The following is a 22,344-nucleotide window of genomic DNA, read 5'->3' as shown; positions in this document are numbered from 1 at the left end:
AGCCAAAGGTACCATGAATCTGCAGAGGTTACTATTAATTCATTATCCCACCTGCAGTCTGTTCAGGTGCATTTAATGGAACACGTTCAAAAAGAACATCCATCTTTCAGCTAATTATCTGGTTTGCAACTATTCATATAGAAAAAAGTTCTCTGTCCAGAAAATACAGAACCAATGTTTGACAACCACACTATTAAATTATTTATTAGTTGCACACTGCCCTGACAACACGAAGGACATAAAAGTAGAGGAACACTCTGGACTGAAAGTCATACAGAGATTCCTAACACATTACAAACAGTAGATAAATGAAGATCTGGAATCGGAGTAAGTGAAATCACTTGAAGGAAAATATGTTATCATTTAATCTATTCATCTTATAAGAAGCAAAGAACATTTGGGATCTTCTTATCAGGCAGAATTTAATACATATTAAAATACAATTGAATCAGCAGAGATTGAGTTATTCAATAGATACTGTGGACACACAACGCTAGAACAAAATGACTTTTAAGCAGAAACCAGGAAGCATCATTGAAACTTTCATCCTTAATTTACACTTTCAATGATTTTCTCTTAGAACTGCTGCCTTATTAAGCAAATATCAGTCTTACGTTAAAATACCGTACAAACCATACCTTTATTTTCGCTTTTTGTTGAGCCTCGATGGCCAGTTTTCTCAAGCCCTCCATTTCTTTTTGCAATTGTTCATTCTCTTGCTGAAGTTTTAGCCTTTGTTCACTGACAAAGGCACTCTTTTCTCTTTCTGAATCCAGAATGCTTTGCAATTTACAGATAACTTCCTGGCAACGAGATTTCTCTTCCTCAGAACTGAAAGAGAAGAAAAGTCTTGTTGAAACTCAAGAGTTGGGCAACTACTGTACTAGAGAAAAAAAATGTATATTGGGACAGATCTTTGGTCTGACCCAGTACAGCTTCCTGAAAGTTTGTATCAGCTCAGCATGTTTAATGGCCTAGACAGCTAGAACTATGCACAAGTCAGCAAAGAATTTTATCAAGATGACGGAATTCATAAAACCAACCTAATCTTGTAGCAACCTCAGTAAAATGACAACGTGAAACAGAAGATTTTAATTTCTATAGCATTTCCAGATTCCCAACTGAGGATTGCCCTGGTGAAGTGACAGGATTTACAATCATCAGAGTATAGAAATGACTGAAACTTCTAGAGAATGGTACACTTTTCATGCTGAAAACAACAACCTGGTCTAAAAATGTGTACCATATCGTGCTTTTTACCATTGTATTATTTGAACTGCAATAATGTCTATTAGATCCGAACACAGACCTGAAATTCAGTATGCTATGTAAACACAGTGTTCTGCATGTACTAAGAAATACCACAATGTTGATGAATTTATAAAGTAATAAATTCTGCCTGAATATTTCATAGAGTAACTTTTCCTACAAACAGTATTTAAAAATGCAGTAAGATTCCAAATGATATACTCCTATTTTCATTTTTTTGTCAAACAACTGCTTGCAGTTTTCATCCTATAGCGCGTTATCCCCTTTAATTCTTTTATACTGATTCATAGTTGTCCTTGCTTCAGAATTATGGTATCTTGATACTATGCCTGCTACCGGTTAAAAAAAAAGTGACAAAAACGTAACACGTAATTAACAATTTTATTAGTCAGAAATAATTTCCATTGTTTTCCATTCCAATTTCTGTAACATCCATTACTTACTTCATTTCCAGTTGTTTCAACTTATTTTGTGTTGTCTGTAGACTTAGCTGAAGGTCACCTTTTGTAGTTTCTGCAAGTAAGTATTTCTGATGCAGTTGCTCTAGCTTTCTATTGTCAGATTCATGTCCTCTGTCTTCCCTGTAAATCTGAAGAATAAACTTACATGTAAGATCATCTTTACCTTGCGCTGGTGACTGACAGTGTAGTACTGACAAGGCAGCTACTCCTCATTGCGTCCTATTTTCCAGTGATTTAAAACAAAACTGAATTTCTATCCTTATTGCTGCTACTTGGAAAAAAAGTTTTCAAAGATCTGGCATTAATTTAGTTTTCTGTCTATTGAGCTTAAGTTTAACCAGAATATGTACCAACATTCTTTCTGATTATGTCAAACATCTCTCCTTTTATTTTTTACACTTTTCAAAGAATCCTCTTTTTCAGTTTAGTATTACAGCTTTAAAACGCTTTCTGGATGAAAAAAACCCACCACATTTAAATAGTTACATGAAAATTTACAATTAAGAAAATCTACTCAAAAAATAACATAAGAAAATTAAGGGAACAAAAAAAACATGAGAAATGGGAAAAATCAATATATCTTTTCCTTCTGAAAAGAGATCTTAAATGTGATGTAAAAATGCATGCAATTGCCTTACCTTTTCAAGTTCTTCTTCCACTGCTCTCTTTTCTCTAATGGCTCGTTCAATTTGACCCTGTTTTTCTCCACATTCCTATTTTAAAAAGTAATTTTAAAATAAACCTAATAAAAAATAACTCTAAATAAAAATTCAAGAAGTGCCAAAGCCAAAAACCAGCCATTGTAAATTTAATTCTTGCTGCTGGTATGTATGCATTTGATTATATTTACCTGCTCATTATTTTCTCTATAGGATCAGTCTCATTCACTATACAGATTAAGACATGCAAAATGAAACCTTTTTAAAATAAATTTAATCCATGAATAGGTGCATATGCACGGAGCTCTTCTGGTCTCCCACATAATTTGTTACAAGTTCCTGGTTCATTCAAGAATATGATGATTGTGATGCACACTTTCTCTTACCATACTTTATCAACTTTCATATACCCCATTTCTACATACCCAACTATAGATATACAATACTCAGCTTTCCATGCTTTATTTATCCCTGAAAGAAACAGGGATACTTAAGAAAAGCCATCACATGGGAAATGTTTTCTAGAGCACAGAATCTCACTGTCAAGATGCTTATGAACTACGATAAGAATGTGAGAAACTCAAGGAATAAACTTACACAAAGAAATGCATGGATTTGCAGAACTGTATTATTTCATGCAGAGCCAGGCAAGATTCTCAGTAAAAGTAAGATATGGTTGTATACACGTAAGGCAAATCTGCATATTAAAAATGAATTTTCAAAGCAAATACCCTTTACATCTAAATATGAATCTCTGCACTGACTGTTAAGACACTGCACACAGTCACTTTTGTCAAGTAACATGAAAGACACTGTATGTTGCATTAACGTCTAGAGACATGCAGGATGTAAAGTGCTATACTGTAATAAAGCATAGTCCTAGACAATTATCCATTAATCATATTTTACTTGACTTACTTTTACCTGAATTTAGTATTTCACTTAATAAACAAAAACTAGAAGTCTCAAGTGTTTTGCTATCAAAAATGCTCTCATCAGTCAATGCCATACCATCTGAAGAGCTGAAAGTTCTTCTGTTAGTCGAGAAATCTGTACATTATATTGCTTCTTTGCAGAGTCTACCTGTGATCAAAAACAAAGTAAAACTAAAAAATTAATCCTGTAAACTATTTTTCCATCCTGTTTTTATATGTATATTGTCTATATGTGGTGCATGTATATAAATATGGAAATACACGGGACTGCAACAACTGACAAATCTTACTACATAGAGGTTAGAAAGAATGTTTATTATCAATCCATACCACTTTAATTAGGGCTGTTTAGAAAAAAAAGCAGAAAGGAAGACATCACAACAAGGCCTTACAAAAAGAGCAATAAAACTCTCAGGAAAGCTGCTGCCCATTAGGTGCAAGTTATTTGCAATTTGTGTAACAGGTATTTTTAGATCACATAACAAAAGAAGTATTTGTTAATACCTGGAAAAACATGACAACTCATAGTTTAAAATTTTACTTTTTATGCTTTTGATAGATTCATTTTTACCGAGATAATTTCAAAACAAGAAATAGGACATTTCTACATTTCTAAATTCTGATTAGTAAATCATTGTCACAACTAGAGTGCTTATCCTAGTTGCTCTTTAGCTCTTGCACCTTCTCCAAACCATGTGTGACATTAAAGATCGCAGTTTTAAGTAATCCAGACAATTTTTGTGAATCTTTCAGGTAACCACCAAACAGAAGGCACAAACCATCTTTATCCTCATTTTAAAGGCTCTGAAAATTTAGGCAATATATTCCTGAAACCTCTCGAAATGAAAGGACTTCATCCCTATACAGTACATACGCACATTGTGTCATAGTGAAGAAAGTGAAACGAGGCAAAATAAATGACACCAATTTTTCAGCTGCTCATAACAACAAGGACAAAAATCATAAAGAGACTACAACCTTTTTTTTTTAGTCATCTCTCTACCAAATTCTGATTTCTAAGTGTTTCTATATTAAGCCTTTTGATTGTTAGCTGTAGTTGGTAGAAGAGTCTTACTTGCCTAAATAGGGGAATATTTTTAAGTACTGAGATGCCAAAAAAACGATAGTGTAACTTTCAACACGTCCTATCAGCTAAACATACATGATAAGCTTCCATCAGCCAGATGAGGCCATGTATCATTAATTAAATAACTTAATACCAATACAACACTTGGTCTTTTGACATGCTACTGAACAGAATCTCTGAAATCGAAGTGCCATTCTTCACATCTTCACAGTGCAGTTTTCATAGAATCATAGAATCATACAGGTTGGAAAAGACCTCTAAGATCATCGTGTCCAACCGTCAACCCAACACCACCATGCCCACTACACCATGTCCCTAAGGGCCTCATCTACACGTCTTTTAAATACCTCCAGGGATGGTGACTCCACCACTTCCCTGGGCAGCCTGTTCCAAGGCCTGACCACTCTTTCAGTAAAGAAATTTTTCCTAATGTCCAATCTAAACCTCCCCTGGCGCAACTTGAGGCCATTTCCTCTTGTCCTATCGCTAGTTACTTGGGAGAAGAGACCAACACCCACCTCGCTACAACCTCCTTTCAGGTTTTCTCCATACCAGTGTCCGCACAGGCATCAACACTTTTGGTTCTTGAGAGATTTAAGAATATCATTTAGTTTGGAACAATAAATGTCTAGATAACAAAGCTGAAGGGTACAGTACTGTCAGCATGCTGCCTTGCTACCTATATTATCAAAACACTTGTAAGAAAACTGCTCATGATGACCAGGCACCAAATAGCTTTTCACACTGAGGAAAACCAAAAAATCTTCCCATTCTTTCTAAACATCATAACTTACTGCCTTTCTAATTCTTGCAGCAGTATCTTCTGCAAGTTGAGACATTTCATCCTTCATTTTTTTTATTTCCTCTTCCTTTTGTTTCTCCCCAAAGAGTGCCTAGAAAAAAAAAACAACCTTGAAATACTACTGGTAATATTTCAGTGGTGACATAGAACCTAGCACTGAGAGAAGACACCACACAGTCACTATTCAAAAAACCTTTTTTCCTTTTTACTTTGGAGTAGCTGACACCAAGACCCAACAAGAAAACAAGAACAGCGAGAACATTTTGCACTAAGTGCACATTCTTGTAAATGAGAACCACACAAAAAGTTCGTGTCAATTCTTCTATTGGGACTTCTTATTGGGACTTTCAGATTTTGGCCGGGCATGGAATTATACAGAAGCAAGCATAGGAACTCAGACGAAAAGCCAAGGCTACTCTCCAATGTTCTCATCTGGGGCCAGGATCTGTAATAAAAAAATGCCACCAGTGACGCATAGGAAGTTCTCTGTTAGGAAAATAAATACCTGTATATACACACACGTGTTCCTACATATAGCTAGGTATTTTTTATGGTTGATATTCTACGTTACTTATCTCCCAGAAAACTAAAAGTAAAGAAATAAAAATTTATAAGTAACTAAGGAATGTGTATACAGTCCATTTCATGGTGGATAACAATGAACCAAACAGCTCTTCAGCATAAAAGGATGGCGAGAATTACAGAAAAAGGTGTAGCAAGGAATCCTTCCTCCAGAGGATGCAAGAAAGCTACCGACGTTAAAGTGTAATAGGACATACTGGTCTGAAAAGATTACAGAATACAGAATTCTTGATGGGTGAGATGAAAAATCCTAGGTGCCACATAGAGAGTATGTAGATGCATAATGGGAGAAAGACATAAAAACGTCCCTATTGGATAAGATAAATTCAGCCTATAGAAGGTTACTCACTTCAGGCAGTAACATGCCACTTCATCGGTCATACTCTCTTCTACTGCTCCCATTCGATTCAATTTTGTATTTTATTTCTCAAACTACTCCTTTAAAATTCTTCTGATGTCTTTTTGTAAGCTTAGCTTTGTGTGCTTTATAATGTTAATGTAATAGAAGCGGCATCATTCCGACAGCCTGTTACTCCTACCCCTCAATCTCCTACAGAGCAGGGAGAAACCTCTGTGGCAACAATTTAAGACACAAAGAATTAACTGATACGTGTATTATGCTGCATTTTTTTATCTTGTTCATTAATAAACTTCCCAGTTTGAAAAATTCAGAATGTTTTAGCCAGAGCAGTAAATTAACAAGTGTCTGCAAATTCCAGTTTATTCTTATTGCAGCATCAATCTAAACGGTTACTTATAACAAGCCACTTATTTATCTGTAACTGTTCAGTTACTGTCTTAAAGACGCAATTTACATCACAATAATTTTTACTGGACCACTTCTTTCTGTCAACTTCATGTGAGTTCATAGCAAGCGGCATCAAGTGATCTGCTGAACTACTTTTGGATGAAAAATGGTCTTCTAACACTGCTCTGATGTACTAATACTTAGCAGACTGGAAATGTGATTTATACTCCTTACCAGTAATTTTCAAATGAAAGAGTGTTTTCTGGTTTTTAAACTGAAAAAAATTATTTTATTTTTACCTTTCATTCTTCATTCTTCACTATCGGGCTGTAGGGGAATGCTGTTAAGGATCAAAATATCTTACTAAGGAAAAGGAACTGACAAGTCCAAAGGCGGCCATCAAGAGCTGGAGTATGGAAAACTTCATTTTTCACCCCTTTCTGAACCAGAGACCAACAGGTAAAGGGAATTGTAGAAGATCAGTTCATAAAGCAAATGAGATGCAGCAAGTTATACGGAAATTATGCAAATGAAAAGATGCCACCAAAGGGTTTCCTAAATGACTATAAATATATGGGAAGAAAGACTATAGCAAGATGATAATCCTCTTTTGTATAACAAGCAGAATCACAGAAGTTTAACTGCAGTAATGACCAGAACCCTAAGCTTTGTCAATATTTTAATCTATTCTGGAAGTAGGCCAGAAGGTAGCAGGATCTCTTTAAAGAAGTTAGTTCCCTTTTCTGTCAAAAAAAAGGGAGGCAGGTCTGCAGCAAGAGCAACACTAACTTTAATATTCAATTTAATTGCAATTAATATCAATTAATTTCAAATCAATATCAAATTAATTTCAATTTAATATGCAAGAGCAACACTAACTTTAATATTCCAAAAGTTAAAAGTAAAAAGCTAGTTTAGGAGGCTCCTCAAGTTTGAAAAGAAACTTCAGACTAAAAGGGAGCGTTTATCTCCTTAACTGCTCAACAGTTCAACATGTTAGCCCAAATAGAATCAATTCTAAGATTCTCCATTTATTCCCACAGACATTACCTAAACTGTGTTTCACTTACTGATGGCTACAGTCATCAGATGTACATTAAAGTTCTGTCTTGCCAGCAAACATAATTCATCAGATTTCTAAATCTAACTAGATTTCTGACTCCAACTGAAGCTTAGCATTAAAACAAAGAGCCCGTATTAGACAAAAGTTTACCAAGCCCTATATCCTATCTCCTAAAGGGGCAAACAGCAGATACTTCAGGAAAGTTAAGAACTGGGAAAACAGGGTGACTATTTTTTTTGATCAATAGACACGTCAAAACTTGCTGCACTAGATGCTGTTCTTTAGGAAGCCGTGAATTTGAATTCCTGTCGTGAATTTGACTGTTTTCATATCTATACTTTTGGCATACACATCATCCTATGACAGTTTAATCACATACTGTATATAAAAATTTGTTTTAAAGCCTCTCCACATGTCTAATTTTCTTTGTTGACTCCTCCTGCACTTTCCTAACTCTCCTGTGTCTTGCCTGAAATGGGCTGATCAAAACTGCACATGAAGGTGCACTATGTTTAAAGGCATCTTTATTTTTAACTCTCATTCTGAACATTCTATTCATTGTATCAAGTACCACTGAGGACTGTGTGTATTCTTAAGAGGCATCCACACCATCTCCTAAACCGTTTTTTGACTGGTAAGACTAAATTCAGCACCCAGTATGGCACATTTGAATTTCTTCTGCCATTTTATAGTATACTAATAAACGCCTTTGCAATTTTTTCCTGACTGCAGACTTCACTCACTCATTACTCAGTCACTTTTCCAGATTTCTTCTGAATAATTAACGTCATATAACAAAAAAGTCCCTTTAGTTTTAGCTCTTTTTCTTAACCATTAGTAAGTTATAAATTCATAACAGGACCTTCCTTTTTATTCTGACAGCCCAATTTGTTTATAAGTATTCGGTAAGAAACTCTGTCAAAAATTTTTGAAAATTCAAGTTCAGGTACAGTATTATCACTTAGATCATCTTTATCCAGGCACTCAACATATTCTTTGAAACTTACACTGTATGACAAGTCTAAGTAATGTATGGTCATATCATAGTTTGCTATCTTATGCATTACTAATTTTAGTACAACAGACATAAAAGAAGCTTGATTGCGAATGCATGTACGCCTGGAAGAAAACATAATCAGGCACTTCACAACTGTAAGTGATGAAAGTATTCTAATATCTAAGAAATATTTTCATCCATTGCCTTACCTGACTTTTTTGTAGGTTAGCTTCTTCTAAGAGCTGTATGCAGTCTTGGACTTTTGCAACAGCATCATACTTCTCCCTTTCTAGATTAGCATGCTTTGTCTGAAGCTCTCCGATTTGTTTCTCCAGGGCTGTTCTTTCTGTTCTCAGCTGTTCAGCGTCTTGGACAGTAACACGTAATCTGAAAGACAGTAATAATTTTACTCATTTAACAATAAGATGCTTAATTAAGACACTAATTGTCTCAAACAAAACTAATTGGAAGTATTTATTCATAGGTTGCCAAAACTGCATTCCTGGTTTTCTGCTTGTTTTTGGACAGAGTCTTTGAGTTTAATATTCATCCTAGTTCTAGAAAGCAACGGAATTAAGGGAGTTAACTCAGATATCTAATCTCAGAAGATCCTTAAAAGAATGTTGCTATCTTGGGATACATCCCTAAAAATGTTCTATATTAAAACAGAATAGAACAGCCCCAGAAGGAATAAAGTTTTCCTCTGTGGAAGAAACGGAATAATTGGATGTGGGCAATGAAGTTGCAGCTATACCATTAGAACAAGAAAACCACTGGTAATTTTACAACAGCTTAGACATTCTTATTGTTTAATTATGATTGTCAGTATTGGTAGGCACGAGAAAGGGCAAGAGAGTCTCAGAGGTATCCTCAAAAAAATCTCAGAAAGTTCCACAAGTGCTGCTGGTTCAATAAAGTGCACGGTTCTAAATATCCATAATGAGCACTTTGGCAACACTTGGGCTGCCTTTTCAAGCAGCCATGCTTTTTTACTTTCTAACATGTTTTTTAATAAAACATACCAAGACAACCACCCTATTTTTGTAGAACCAAAGCACAATTTTTGTAGAACCAAAAACCTACAGAAAATAATAAAACTAGCTAATTCCTTAAGACATTCTAAAATAAACTTAAGAGCCTCCACAACGCTTAGGCTGGTGAAATTCATCAAGTAGAGGTAGCCACACAAGTCTGTGCAACTCCTCGAGGCAGTACTTGACCACATAGTCACAAGGTTGGTTCCCTAGTAATTATTTGGTTTCTACAGTTATTGAAGAGTCTGCTAATCACGCTCACAAGGCTGTGACCAAGAAGGGAAGATGAACCGTCACACAATTCTTTCAATAAGAAATTTACGAATTCTTCTTAGGTATTAGGTCATTTGAATAACGGTAATAATTCAACAACTGTTCGTGATACTTGAATCAAAATCACTGTGCTCAGCTAAGTGTGATATCCTTAGAAAGTGAAGGGGGAAAAAAAAACCCCACATAAAAGAACCTGATCGAGTCTTAGATTTTCCAGTATAGTGCTGGAATTAAAGTTCCACTCCTTAGCAGGTATTCAAACTACTTCTGTAACTAGCATTTATTGTTAAGAAGTGTGCTTTAACAGTTTTATTAAATAATCTTTTTTATATAAAGATTGCTGAACTAAGACCTGAAACCAAATCTTATTTAACACGGAAATAAAAATCTGTATTAACCTCAAAAACAACTAGTTTACATAAACATTTTCAAATTTCAGTGTGAATGTTTTTCTTTAGAATGCCACCTAAAGCTAATGAGAGTTGAGTAACTAAAATTTATGCACTAGAATGAAAAATATATGCCTCATTTTTTCTCCATTACAGTGGAGAATCAGGTGGTCTGTTTTATAATTTGAAATACACTGAAATCAGAAGCTGTTCTGAAAGGTTGCAGAATAGAACAAATAAGATAAAAAGCAGCCAAGCATAAGATACCTGTATTTTGAGAAAACAAAACTGCTCAGAAACACAAAACACAGAAACTGAAAAAACCGTAATATTTTATCTCACTTGCATGTCTCCTGTTATTAACACCCAATGAGCTATCTTTACCTTGTTTCTAATTGTTTTATACTAGACTGCATTTGCTGCAAGCGTTTGTCAGATGCTGTTTCTCTTTGCTGGGCAGATATCACGTCTTCTTCCTAGAAAGAATAGATATGTTATCCAGACATCATCTGAGCTTCCCTGAACAAAATAAAGATATACTAACATAAAACAAGTTAGAGAACAACTTGCGATTAATTTAATGTCAGCACTCAGATAGCTGACTAGCCGTTCAATTGCAATAGAAAATTATTCCTTTCGCTAGAATACCTTTCTCTCCAATTGGCCTTGAAGCTTCTCTGCCAATTTGGTCATTTCATCAACCTTAGCATTTGCTGTCCTCCCATCTATTTTGGCTTGCCTGCATAAAGAAAACAGTCTATGAATTACATTTCAATTATTATAGGGGAAAAAACCGACTCCATTACAACTTTGTTGAAAAAGCTGTGAAGGACAGTCAGATTTCATAATACTGTTCCTACAGGCCAGAAAAGGTTTCCCCCTTCTTCTCCTCCTTGCTATGTGGCAGTGAGAGAGGAATACCAAATTCATTAAACAATCGTCCTGTGGAAATGACTTCTTAAAGATAGCTTAACAAGAAGGTATATATGTGTTGATTAAATATTTGGGACGACTTTAAGTGATTCAATAACTTAAATATAATTGGCCACAGATACTTAATACAGAAATCTTTTTCAGAATTAGATTTCTCTTTTTAAAGCAATTTACTAGGAATTAAAATAAATCATTAACCACTCCTGAAGAATTTAGCTGATGTGCTTTGTAATCTGAAGAGGTTTGACGAGCTGAAACAGAAAAGGAAAAAAAAAAAGTAGTTAATGAATCAGACTTCCTCCTCAATAGAAAAGCTCACTGAAATGAGCAATCCTCCTACTCCTCTGACTTGGGAACAGAAAGACATACAGAGTCCTTCACCTGGGGTGTAACCCAATTATTCAGGCTGCATATTAGGCTAAATTTAAAGACCAATGATTGAATGAATGATAAAGTTAAAAAAGAGCAAACGTATTAGATAAGCTAATGCAAACTGGAGCACTAATAGCCATGAAAAGAAGCTAGAAAATATTTAAGACTCTTAAGAATCAACTTCAAGCAAAAATTCCTTATAAAAATAGTAATTTTGATTTAATGGCATAAAAGACGAGCATATTATACCTATGAAAATCTTAAGCAAAATCTACATAAACCCAGCAATTCTACAGCAAATACTTAATTTCAGCTTAATTAATCAGAAAAGCTGATTTTGTTATCATTTCTTAAAAAGCAAAAACAAAGATAAAAACATTATTCCCAGACACATGGTCCTCATTGCAGGTCCAAAACTTTGATCTTACTCCATCTGAATCATGCACCTTTCTCCTACAAAACGTACTGTTAAGTTTATGAGGACATTAAGTTGCTTCCCCAAAAATATTTTAAAATATTTAAAATGAGCTGTAAAACAAAACAAAACGAAAACTCAAAACCCAGCATAAGAAGGAAAAAATAAGAAAAATATGAAGAGGTTATAAAACTCAGAACAGCTTAAGTATTAAAAACGCATTTTAATGACCAAATTCAGATTCAGATCAAATTCAGAGGTGTGTGTTTAACAAGCCACAAATTGATTCTAAAGATTCAGCTTTTATTCTTCACTGTGCAATAGATCTTTAACATAATCTTGGCAAGTCATCTCTGTTTAAAAGCTTTTAGATTCTAAAATGCAGATACCTCTCCTAGCAATGCCAAGTTTCCGTCTTAGCAATGCCAACAGAGCTTCGAAACACTAAAGCACTAATAGATGTTTTAATAAAAATTCTAGCATATAAATAAGTGAAATCTGTTCAAACCTCAATTCTCTACAGAAATACATCAAATATTACATTGTCTCTACGCATGGCAGATTATGACCCTTTAATAGCTAACATATTAGTACATAAATAGTATGTAAACAGTGCAGCGTAACTGTACATTTTATATTGAGTTTATGTTAACACTGATGAGAAGCAATGACTCAGTTCTCAAACACTTCTTAGGGCGTTTTTGCCCAAACTTCAATTTTTTATTTTGGGTAAGGTCAGCTTCTGATCTAAAGAATAAAAGCTAGTATCATCGTGAAAATAACTTCCAGCAGAACTCTTAATTTTGTCTTCTTTTTCCCCAGATTACTTGCCAAAGCTTAATCTGGCAGTCTTCCTTTAGGCACGCATACTGGAGATACAGGATGACCATACGTCAGGAGCATCTTTAAAGTGTTTTATGGCTACATGTGTCAGATTGTATACTTCGCTATATATTGATCTTAAAATAGCTAAAATTTATCAACACACATTTATAAGCTTAGCAATATCAAAAGCTCCAAAATTACACTCTATCTAGGCCACACAAACCTAAATCAAACCTAAATTTTCTTATATGTAGGTCGTTTTTTTTTTTTTAAATCTACTTTTCCCTTCCAGACTTGTTACTCTATCACCATAAATCAATGCCAATCTATTAAAAACATCCAAAAGGATTAGAATTGTCTGCAATATATGCTATATAATCCGTGCAAACTTCATGTCAGAGAAACAACTGGTGAAAATATTCCAGACTTCTTTGAGAATCACTGCAGCACTTACTTTAGAGCTATATAGAGCTGCTCTCATAAGCTTTGTGAGTATAATACAGTACTGTTTTTAGGGTTGCAAGAACTTTTAGCTGATCTGAGAGGAACACAAGTGTAATCACTGCCTGTAATCAGATATGCAAAATTCCTCAAAGAGCCTCTTTGCCCAAAACTGAGAATGCTGTGGGGAGAGTAACAATGACAAAGGTTGCTCATAATCATCGCCAGACAGATGAAACAGTTACGAAGAGAATTCTGAGAAGATGACAGCTTGAAAGGAAACATGGAAACTTGTGATTGTGGGTGACAGACCTTAGAGTGACAGGCCAGCAGTGAAGCTGCGTCTGACCCTGCCAGGAGTCACCCCATGGGCATTGTCACCTTTTCCCAAGCCTGAGAGCAGCCACCCCAGCAGACCCCAGCAGCAGCCTGCACCCAGCTGGCAGACTGACAGCCCAGGGTGAAATACATGGGGACGAATGTACCAGGTGTGTGTATGGGAACGCAAGGGGTGCTTTCTCAGCAGGGCACAACCAGCAGACTTCAGGAAGCAGCACAAGCACACACAAAGCTCGAGCATCCACACCTCCGGCAGGTGGCGAAGTAAGTATCTGTGCACATACTTTTATCCATGCTTCCTGTGAGAGAAGGTGTGTGTACCCGTATAAGAGCAAGCAAGACAGTGTGTGAGAGATTAGTACTTCATAGGATCACTTACAGAAGGCTGTTTATAATTTGTGTTTGTTTATTAATATATTGCAAATGCCTAGTATCATGGTTTACCTGTTATACTATTAATATTGATCATTAATGTGTAGGCCACTGATTGTCCATTTATTGATTAATGGCATTCAGTTAACTGCTTTGATTGACTTAAGCCACATGTGTTGAGCAGTCTTGCCCAGCTAGAACATATTAAATCAGAAATCTAGTGTCCTGAAATGAGAAGGAAGATGACTACTCCAGCCCTGTGGATACTTACATGGGAGTCTAAACTCACTCACAATTTCACTACTTCTAAAACCGCAACTAAACAAAAATATGCATATATATTTGGGCATGTGTGAGTAAAAGTTCAGAGCAAGATAATCCACTAGCTTTCAGTCAGTCCCAGGGACTTCCACCTCTTAATATACCTTCTTCCTGAAGCAGCAGTTTAAGCAGAAAACATGCACTTCCCTTCTACTATCCATGTTCATTGCCATATAGACAGTTATACAGATCCTTGTGTGTATGCATGGCTATGGATCAAAGAGTTTGGCCATTTTGGCTGTCATGCCATATTCTAAATTATTTGATCGAAGTGCTATTGTGAAAGAATTTCATATAACTCCAAGGATCAAGCCTAAAAAGGAGTTTACTTTTAAAAAATGAAATAAAGATGAGACCAAAGAAAATCATGACATCTGTAATATTGACCAAAAAACCTAACTGGCTGCACAACCACAAGCGGAATGATTTTAAGTTTGGGGTTTTTTGTTTGTTTGTTTGTTTTGGATTTTTTTTTTTTAAATAAAAACCACTGAGAGTATTAAAAATGCAGTAACAAACTAAATGGTAATAGCATTTATTTAATGTCTAAAATAGATTCAGTTAATGCTAATTGCTTGCATGCCTATTTATTACATGAGTCAATGTAAGCATGTCAATGCAAGCATGTCAATGCAAGACTGAAGATTTATAGAATGAGATACCAAAACAGTAATTCAATACTAATACCCTCTGCAAGGAAAGAGATCCCAAAAAGTAGGGATATGAAAATACTCTTCTTCCCCTTTCAAGAATTAAATAGTAGCATGCAAAAGCAAATTGCAAGTGATGACTGAGTTTGGAAATACTTTATTTTAGCAAATACCCTGAATACCACCTTAATCTTTGATTGCTTGTCACAACATTTTCCTTCTCCAAAACACACTATTTTTGAAAATAGTTTTTCCATGGAAAAATCTTGGCTAATAAAAATGAGAGGTGCTAGCAAGTCCCCCTCAAAAACATCTTCGGTAACTGAGGCACTTGTAAGCAGGTTCTGGTCCTAGATTTATTGTACAAAGGAAATGTAAAAATAAACATTGTTTAAAACAAAATTTTTCTAGTAAACAACCCATAGCGTACCAAGCAGGTAATTAGTACATTACTTACTACTTTTATAGTAAGCAGGAAAGCTTAATACTAGAAGCAGCTAATTTTTATTGCTCTAACAGCAAGAAAGTTTGGATACTAGCAATCTTGAAAAAAAGACCAATTTTTAAATTGATTAATAAATATTCAACAATGACCAATTTTCAACACTAACTAATCTGTTCATTCACTCGAAACTTGTATCTTTTACTGTGGGTATTGTGACAGAGTAACTTTAATATAGTACAACTACACTCATTAAACAGATGCTGAAGTTTGTATAACACCCAATCGTTACAGTGATGAGCACTTAGCATTGCAACAGATACCAACTGCTCTTCATGTAATATTTTGTATGGGTTTGGAAGAGAGGAGAGGGAACGTCTGATGCAGCCATTCTTTCTTGGGGGGATAAGATCAGTATCAGCCTGCATTCAGCCAACCTAGGTTTCTAAATACCAGCATTACCTGCAAAAGCTGCATGCAAAATTGAGTGCATGAACACATGTGCATGGACAAACACACACAGCCATCTTTAACTGTTTACATAAAAATGGAAATTATTTTTACCGTTTTTGGGGTGACATTCTTTAAAATCAAAAGATAGAACTAACTAAAACATCATAGCAGTCCAACCATATTAAGTATTTTAATCACAGTATCAAAGGAAAGGAAATTACAATACTAAAATCAAAAGAAAATTTAATAATTAAACCAAAATTTAAGTACATTATAAATTTTAAGCTTATTTTTAAAAGATATTGAAAACTTTAGGTAATGCTATACAAAAAAAAAAAAAAATTCACTGGTTGATAATGAATCCATTTCCTTTTTATTGTCAGTTCACAAATCAGTTTACTGAAATTAAATTTTAGTTTGACCTCAACCATCACTAATTAAAAGAGTTAACAGATAGAGTAAACAGGCATTGAACAGACTATGGCTGTAAATACAAATAATATTGAAATTGTCTTGCAGGTATTTTTCTCATTTTCCTTGATATGCTTCAGGAATATAATGAACGCTTCTCTTACCTATTACTTCCAAAGAGCCTATAGTTTAGAGAAAACTTATCTTCAGAGTCAATTTTGTTGTGATACTGACACTTTGTTCCTTTTAAATCAAAGGTCAAATGTTGAATATTTCAGGAAACAGCTTAACCAAACAACACTAACTGGAAATATGCTACCCTAACACTAAGGATGCACACATTTGTAACAAACTTAGGAGGCATTAACTGAAACCATTGTAACTATCACTATCAAGTCACTCTGCAGTACAAACAAGGCCCATGATACAGCAGCAGGTTAGAAAAAACTATAGAAAAGATATTTAATAATTTTTTAAATTGCCTATTTTATACCTCAGTTGTTTTCGTAGCTGCTCTAGTTCCACATTCTGTTCTGTTACAGTTTTCAGAAACTCTTGATTGCTCTGCAAAATAAGGAGATATTTGTAACATGTTTCTTATTGTATTGTAAATGTTATATATTCAGAATTGTTATCGGGCATTTCTACAGAATATAACACCATAAAAATAGCCAATAAGGTCTATTTAACACTGTGGCTGGTCTCCAAGAGCCACAGTTTAGGTAGAGTATTTTAGAAAGGCAAATGCAGAGTGATGTTACCTAATCCTCCTCTTCTTTCCCCATATTTTGGTAGTGTAAGAACTTCCCGAGATGAGAATTGTAACAGCTCAGACCTACCATCTGCATTCCCACCTAGTTTAGGTGTCTAGAATACCTTGTCACAATGAGTACCACAGTAGATCACATACTGCTGGAAAGAATTCCTTTGTTTTAGAGACAAACAATAAGCAATTGCTCCTCCTTCATTTTTTCTATGCCAGCCATAGGGCTGGGGGTGTCATTCTCCTTCAACTGTCTTCTCATTTGAGAATAATTTCATACTTTTGTTACCTTCCTAGCCTTTTCTAGATCTTACATATACATGTATCTTCCATTGAGATATCAGAGATGACCACAACTGCAGGTAGCATTCAAGATGCTACTGCACTGTGGACTTAAGCACATTATTTCTTTTCCCTCCCTTTCCTAATAATTGCTAACATTCTTCTTGCTTTTTTGACTGTTGCTAAGAATAGTTTTCAGACACTTCCTACTTCTAAAATACCTATTGTGAGTGGTAACAGTTAATTTCAAGACTACCAGAGAGTACCCAAAGTGAAAGCTCCCTGTTGCCCACATGCATTATTTTGCTTTAATACCAACAAAATGTCAGATAAAATTCACTCAGTTACTCAACATCATGAGATCTTTCTGCAAATTTCTGCACTTTACGTCAGTTTTCACTACTCTAAATAGTTTAACATCAGTAGTGAACACTGTTGCCTCAATACTGAATCTCATTTCCAGAACATTTATAAATATGCTGAACAACTCCAACCTGAGCAACTCCAACATCTAGGAAACACAGCTGTTTTACCACAGTAATAAAAAATTGACTAAATACTCTGTCTCTTCACTCCCATTTTTCAGTTTGTTAGTTCAAGAAAGGGCATGCTTCTTTATCCCATGACATCTTTATGCCTTTGGTAATAGACCTTGCCAAATGTTTTTTGGATAATGCAAACAAATGGATTACCTTTATCTTAACATCGTCTGTTTCACCTCTTCCAAACAGTTCATATATTTCACTCTCTCCTCTCCACGTTTTCTGATTTTAAGCATTCTATTTTTTTGAGGTACCTACTACTGATTTGCTTGTAACAGCAGATCAGTCTGCAACTTCCAAATCTTCAGCAAAACTGCTTTAAAAGCTCATCATTGTATTTGTTTGAGATTGTTTTCAGACAGCAACCTCCCAGTAACTCTACAGTATCTATCTTCATAGAATAGTTAATTTTGAGACCATCACTGATTACGTAAGGCAAAAGTTCCTCTCCGAGTGCATTATTTTGCTTTTATTAATACTAATGAAATAGCCTGTAAACAGGACAACTGCTTGCAAGACACAATTCTGTAGTAATCTGCATTATACTACTCAACATTGGTAGGGGCTCGATTGGAATATTGTACTGTTTCCAGCACCACAGTCAAGAATAACGGCACAATTGGAAAGAATTTAAAGGTGACCAAGCAGAATCATTAGACATGTTAAAAACATAGTCAAAGAACATTTAAAGACTTGACTTGCTTTGAACAGAATAGAAAAAGCAGGGAAAGGGAAAAGATGGCAATATAAAAGTTTTCAGTAACAGGCACCACGACAAAGAACTTACACTAATCTTTCCTTCATACCTACAATATTTCACACTGAAGCAACAGGCTTATATTTTAACAATAGGTCAGATGTGAGGGAAGAAGGTTCCAGTCATAAATACAGAACAGAGTAGACTGCCTAGAGTAGGCTAGGAGCCTTTTTGCACTGCCAGTATCCAAGACAGACATTAATCAAAAATCACACAGGAATCATGTCCTTCAGAGAAGAAGGTGCTCAGCCAGAAACTTCACCAAGTCTTTCATCTCAATTTTTCTACCATATAAAAGTTGTTTGTCAATCCTGGAAGTCCTAGACTAAAGTTTAGAGACTAAGAAGTCTCACAACCTAAGGATATGGATGATCAGAAGATAGAAGATCATTAGAGCTCAGAAAAAACCCTGAAAAGGTCAGTGACAGACACTGAAGCCAGCAGTGCCAAATGAGGAATCGATAACATGTGGCAGAGCTAGCCTACATAAGAGGTCATAATTTAAATAAATTTTTCCTTTGTGAAGATGGTTTTGAATGTGTGACTGAAGTACACTCGCCACATACTAAAATTCTGAGTGTAAGCTTACCACTGACTTCTTGAAGAAAGAGCTCACATAGTATTAAAGAGCTAACCTCTCAACCACCCTGACCTGGTGTTTGGAGTTCAGGAAAAAAAGCCCTTACTACTTGATTTTTGACTGGTCCCTAAAGAAGTTTGCAAATCCGAGTGGCACAAGTTCTCTTCCAACCAGGTATGTATGAAGCACTTCTTGCTTTTCTTTTATACTTTAAGTCTCTAGTAGGAGAAAACCATAATTTACTAGGTCACTGTTCAGAAGGTTTTACTTACCAACTCTATCTTCTCATTGGCTATATGCAATTGCTGAGTCAACTGTTGAAAGCCAGTCAGTTGATCCTAAAAAGAGAATTCAGAGCTTCTTAAAATCATTATCCTCATAAAGAGTGTATAATTAGAGAGTTTCATAGTCATCTGAAAACATTTTGAAAAAAATTTATACATATTGCAGGAAATTCAATATGCCTTTGTAGATTTTAATTAGATTGCTTCTAGCTGTTGACCTAACTGGCAGATTAGATTTACTACAGAAAAACGTATCTGAATTTCACTCAGTTACAAATTGCCTCCTTCCAAACCTCATACACACTTACTATCAAAATGTGAAAGCATACATGAGTAGCGCCTTTAAAGAGCCACACAGACTACGATGCTAGTATAAGCATTTTTGCTAAGCACAGTAGCAAACATGTACCCCTCAATTAAAAAATGCCTGTATGGACACGTTTAATTTGCTCTTTGCCACATAGGATGTCTTGTGTCCATACAAAAAATTGTTCAATTCAGCTCAAGTCCCTGAAAGTGAACTCTGTCTTCCTAGGAAAACTAGCATAACATACACACACACACACACAAAAAAAAAAAATCATCTGCAGCGTACCAAGTGTCTTCAGAGCATAGAGAGGACCCTAGTCCCTGAACTGGAATATTTACTAGTTGTGCTGTGTTTAACAGATTCAAGGCCAAGTATATGCCAGAAACATATTCCAACAACTCCCTTATTTACTATGTCCAACCCTTACAACGATATCCTCTTTCACCTTTGCTTTCTGTCAATTCTAATTCTAGTCGGTCTATTTCTATTTACCTCTGATAGCTATTTTCTGCTTCTCAATTAAAAGCAAAATATAAAATAAAAAAGTTTATTTAACTGAAAAGTCTTTTCCTGTGGGAGAGCAGTAGCATTTAAGAATAAAAGGCAGCTCAACCTCATTCTTGTTACAATGGCATTAAAATCCACCAAGAATTTAGTTACCAATGAAAAGCGGAATCTGACAGCCCTAAACCCTCTAACAGCTTCCAACGACTCTGTATGCTCTGCTATGTGTATGTTACCAGTAACTGACCGTGCAACACAAGAAATAATCTAATAGATGGAACAGGAGTAAAAAGTTGGAACTACACATAGATAAGAGAGTCCTCATAGCTATTACTTGAAATAATTATGAAACTTGACAGAGCACAATAGCTGTACAGACATTTTTCCTGTTTCTCGGAAAAGAGCATGTTGCTGAGGTGGACTTAATACCACAAAAGCACAAAAATCAGTAAAAAAACCCAATTCTGTTACATAGGTGAGCTGTAACTGTGCCCACAAGTCTAGCGTACTTGAAAATGGAAAGCAAATTTGTAGCATCTCTTTACAGACCTAAAAATACCTGTAGCGAGGTACATACAGGCATGAAGTTTCTATTAGTGCTTCACACACTGAGCATCTTTATATAGCTTGTCAGAGCAAAACAGCTTCTTTTCTGAACTAAGATTTCCTCAATGGCCTTCCCCAGAAATAGCAGAAGAGAAACAGGCTGCTAAACACAAGCTAGCATTAGAAGAATACTGGTGAACTTGATTTTTCATCTTTTTACACATGCTTCTTTACTGAATGGCAACAGGAAATGGAGGCTACTTTTCCCACTGTCCCACTGTGACCTTACAGATAAAATTCAGGATTCAAACATAGGAGAAGACATGAAAGACTTCCACCTTAGAATTCAGAAATCTTTAGCAGCTTTTTCAGATGTTGAACTCTACTGAAGATTTCCAACCATGCAATTCAAACATATGATTATTTATAAGCACGTGCATATCTCGTGCACATATACATATATATGCACTAAGACTCAGTGCATTCTGCAAGTTCCTGCCCATATATTTGAAATAAAGAACTTTTCCAATCATAGCGGTGCATTTAGCTGATGTATCAGTGACCTCATCTGATCAGTCAACTTTAGATGACTATTACAGAAAATAATTAACAGTACTGGTAGAACCCCCCCACTTCAGTTTGATACACACAGACCCAGAATCTCTACAGTATAGAAAGACATTCCAAAATTAACTAAAATATAAATGAAAATTACTTTCTGCTTTTGCCTTTCAGCCACGTGAATCTGCGTTTCAGTCATGCGTTCCTGGTACTGCTGCTGGAGTCGATCATGCTCCTGTAATACAGTCTGCCAGAGCTCTATTGCTTGTTCTTTTTCCTAAGTTACAGAACAATGATTTGTATAAAATACTCTATTACAGCACATTTTCCTTCATCTATCATTCTCTAAAAAGAGAATTCTTAACTTCTATAAATGCCATTTTCTGTACTTTTCTCTGCACACATTACACACAAACTAGACAGACAAAATACAAAATTCAGACGCAAAAAAACAGATGCTTATAAGTTCAAATTCCACCCACAAGTAAATTGCAAGTTTTCAATTTTTTTTTATAGCTCATACTTTTACAGGTATTTACTGTAAGCCTACAGTAAATATAATATCAAAATACCAAAATTCAGCTGTCAATTTAACTTCATCATATGCAACAGGATTGACACATCATTGTAATAAGCTCAAAAACTTTTCCTTTATCTTTTCAGATTTAAATATTATTTTCTATATGCCACATATGCTTGCCTTCTTGTATCGCATTACAATGTTTTTGATTAAAATGACAAGCTATTACAAAAACTTGAATTGAACAAAGTATTTCATTAATTTCCTGGTCAGGAATTCAATATAAGGATCAAGTCAACTAGGTAAAACCACAGGCACAAATTAATATTAGAAACTTCTTATATGAATCTAGGAGAGAAGTTCCTTCAGGTTTTTAAGTTGAAAGTGTACGTACTTGTTTCTTTAGCTACAGAAAGTCAAGA

At 35.2% G+C, this 22,344-nt stretch overlaps 1 protein-coding gene across 7 annotated transcripts in view; it reads right to left on the bottom strand.

Moving 5' to 3' along the window:
* The window catches only part of SCLT1 (sodium channel and clathrin linker 1), a 52,408-nt gene that overhangs the window by 22,623 nt on the left and 7,441 nt on the right, over nucleotides 1-22,344 (bottom strand). For all 7 annotated transcript variants that reach the window (XM_075150157.1, XM_075150158.1, XM_075150154.1 and 4 more), the window contains 11 exons: nucleotides 21,557-21,679; nucleotides 19,470-19,535; nucleotides 16,767-16,837; nucleotides 10,948-11,038; nucleotides 10,684-10,775; nucleotides 8,813-8,990; nucleotides 5,206-5,304; nucleotides 3,401-3,472; nucleotides 2,369-2,443; nucleotides 1,713-1,858; nucleotides 639-831 (listed from right to left, as the gene is read on the bottom strand). In XM_075150157.1, the coding sequence (XP_075006258.1) occupies nucleotides 639-831; nucleotides 1,713-1,858; nucleotides 2,369-2,443; nucleotides 3,401-3,472; nucleotides 5,206-5,304; nucleotides 8,813-8,990; nucleotides 10,684-10,775; nucleotides 10,948-11,038; nucleotides 16,767-16,837; nucleotides 19,470-19,535; nucleotides 21,557-21,679 (1,206 nt within the window). The remainder of the gene's footprint in view (nucleotides 1-638; nucleotides 832-1,712; nucleotides 1,859-2,368; nucleotides 2,444-3,400; nucleotides 3,473-5,205; nucleotides 5,305-8,812; nucleotides 8,991-10,683; nucleotides 10,776-10,947; nucleotides 11,039-16,766; nucleotides 16,838-19,469; nucleotides 19,536-21,556; nucleotides 21,680-22,344) is intronic.

Source organism: Calonectris borealis, chromosome 4 (genome assembly GCF_964195595.1).
Source record: "Calonectris borealis chromosome 4, bCalBor7.hap1.2, whole genome shotgun sequence".
Lineage (NCBI taxonomy): Eukaryota > Metazoa > Chordata > Aves > Procellariiformes > Procellariidae > Calonectris > Calonectris borealis.
Note: the sequence above shows the minus strand (reverse complement) of the source record. Positions and strands in the feature narration are given on the sequence as shown.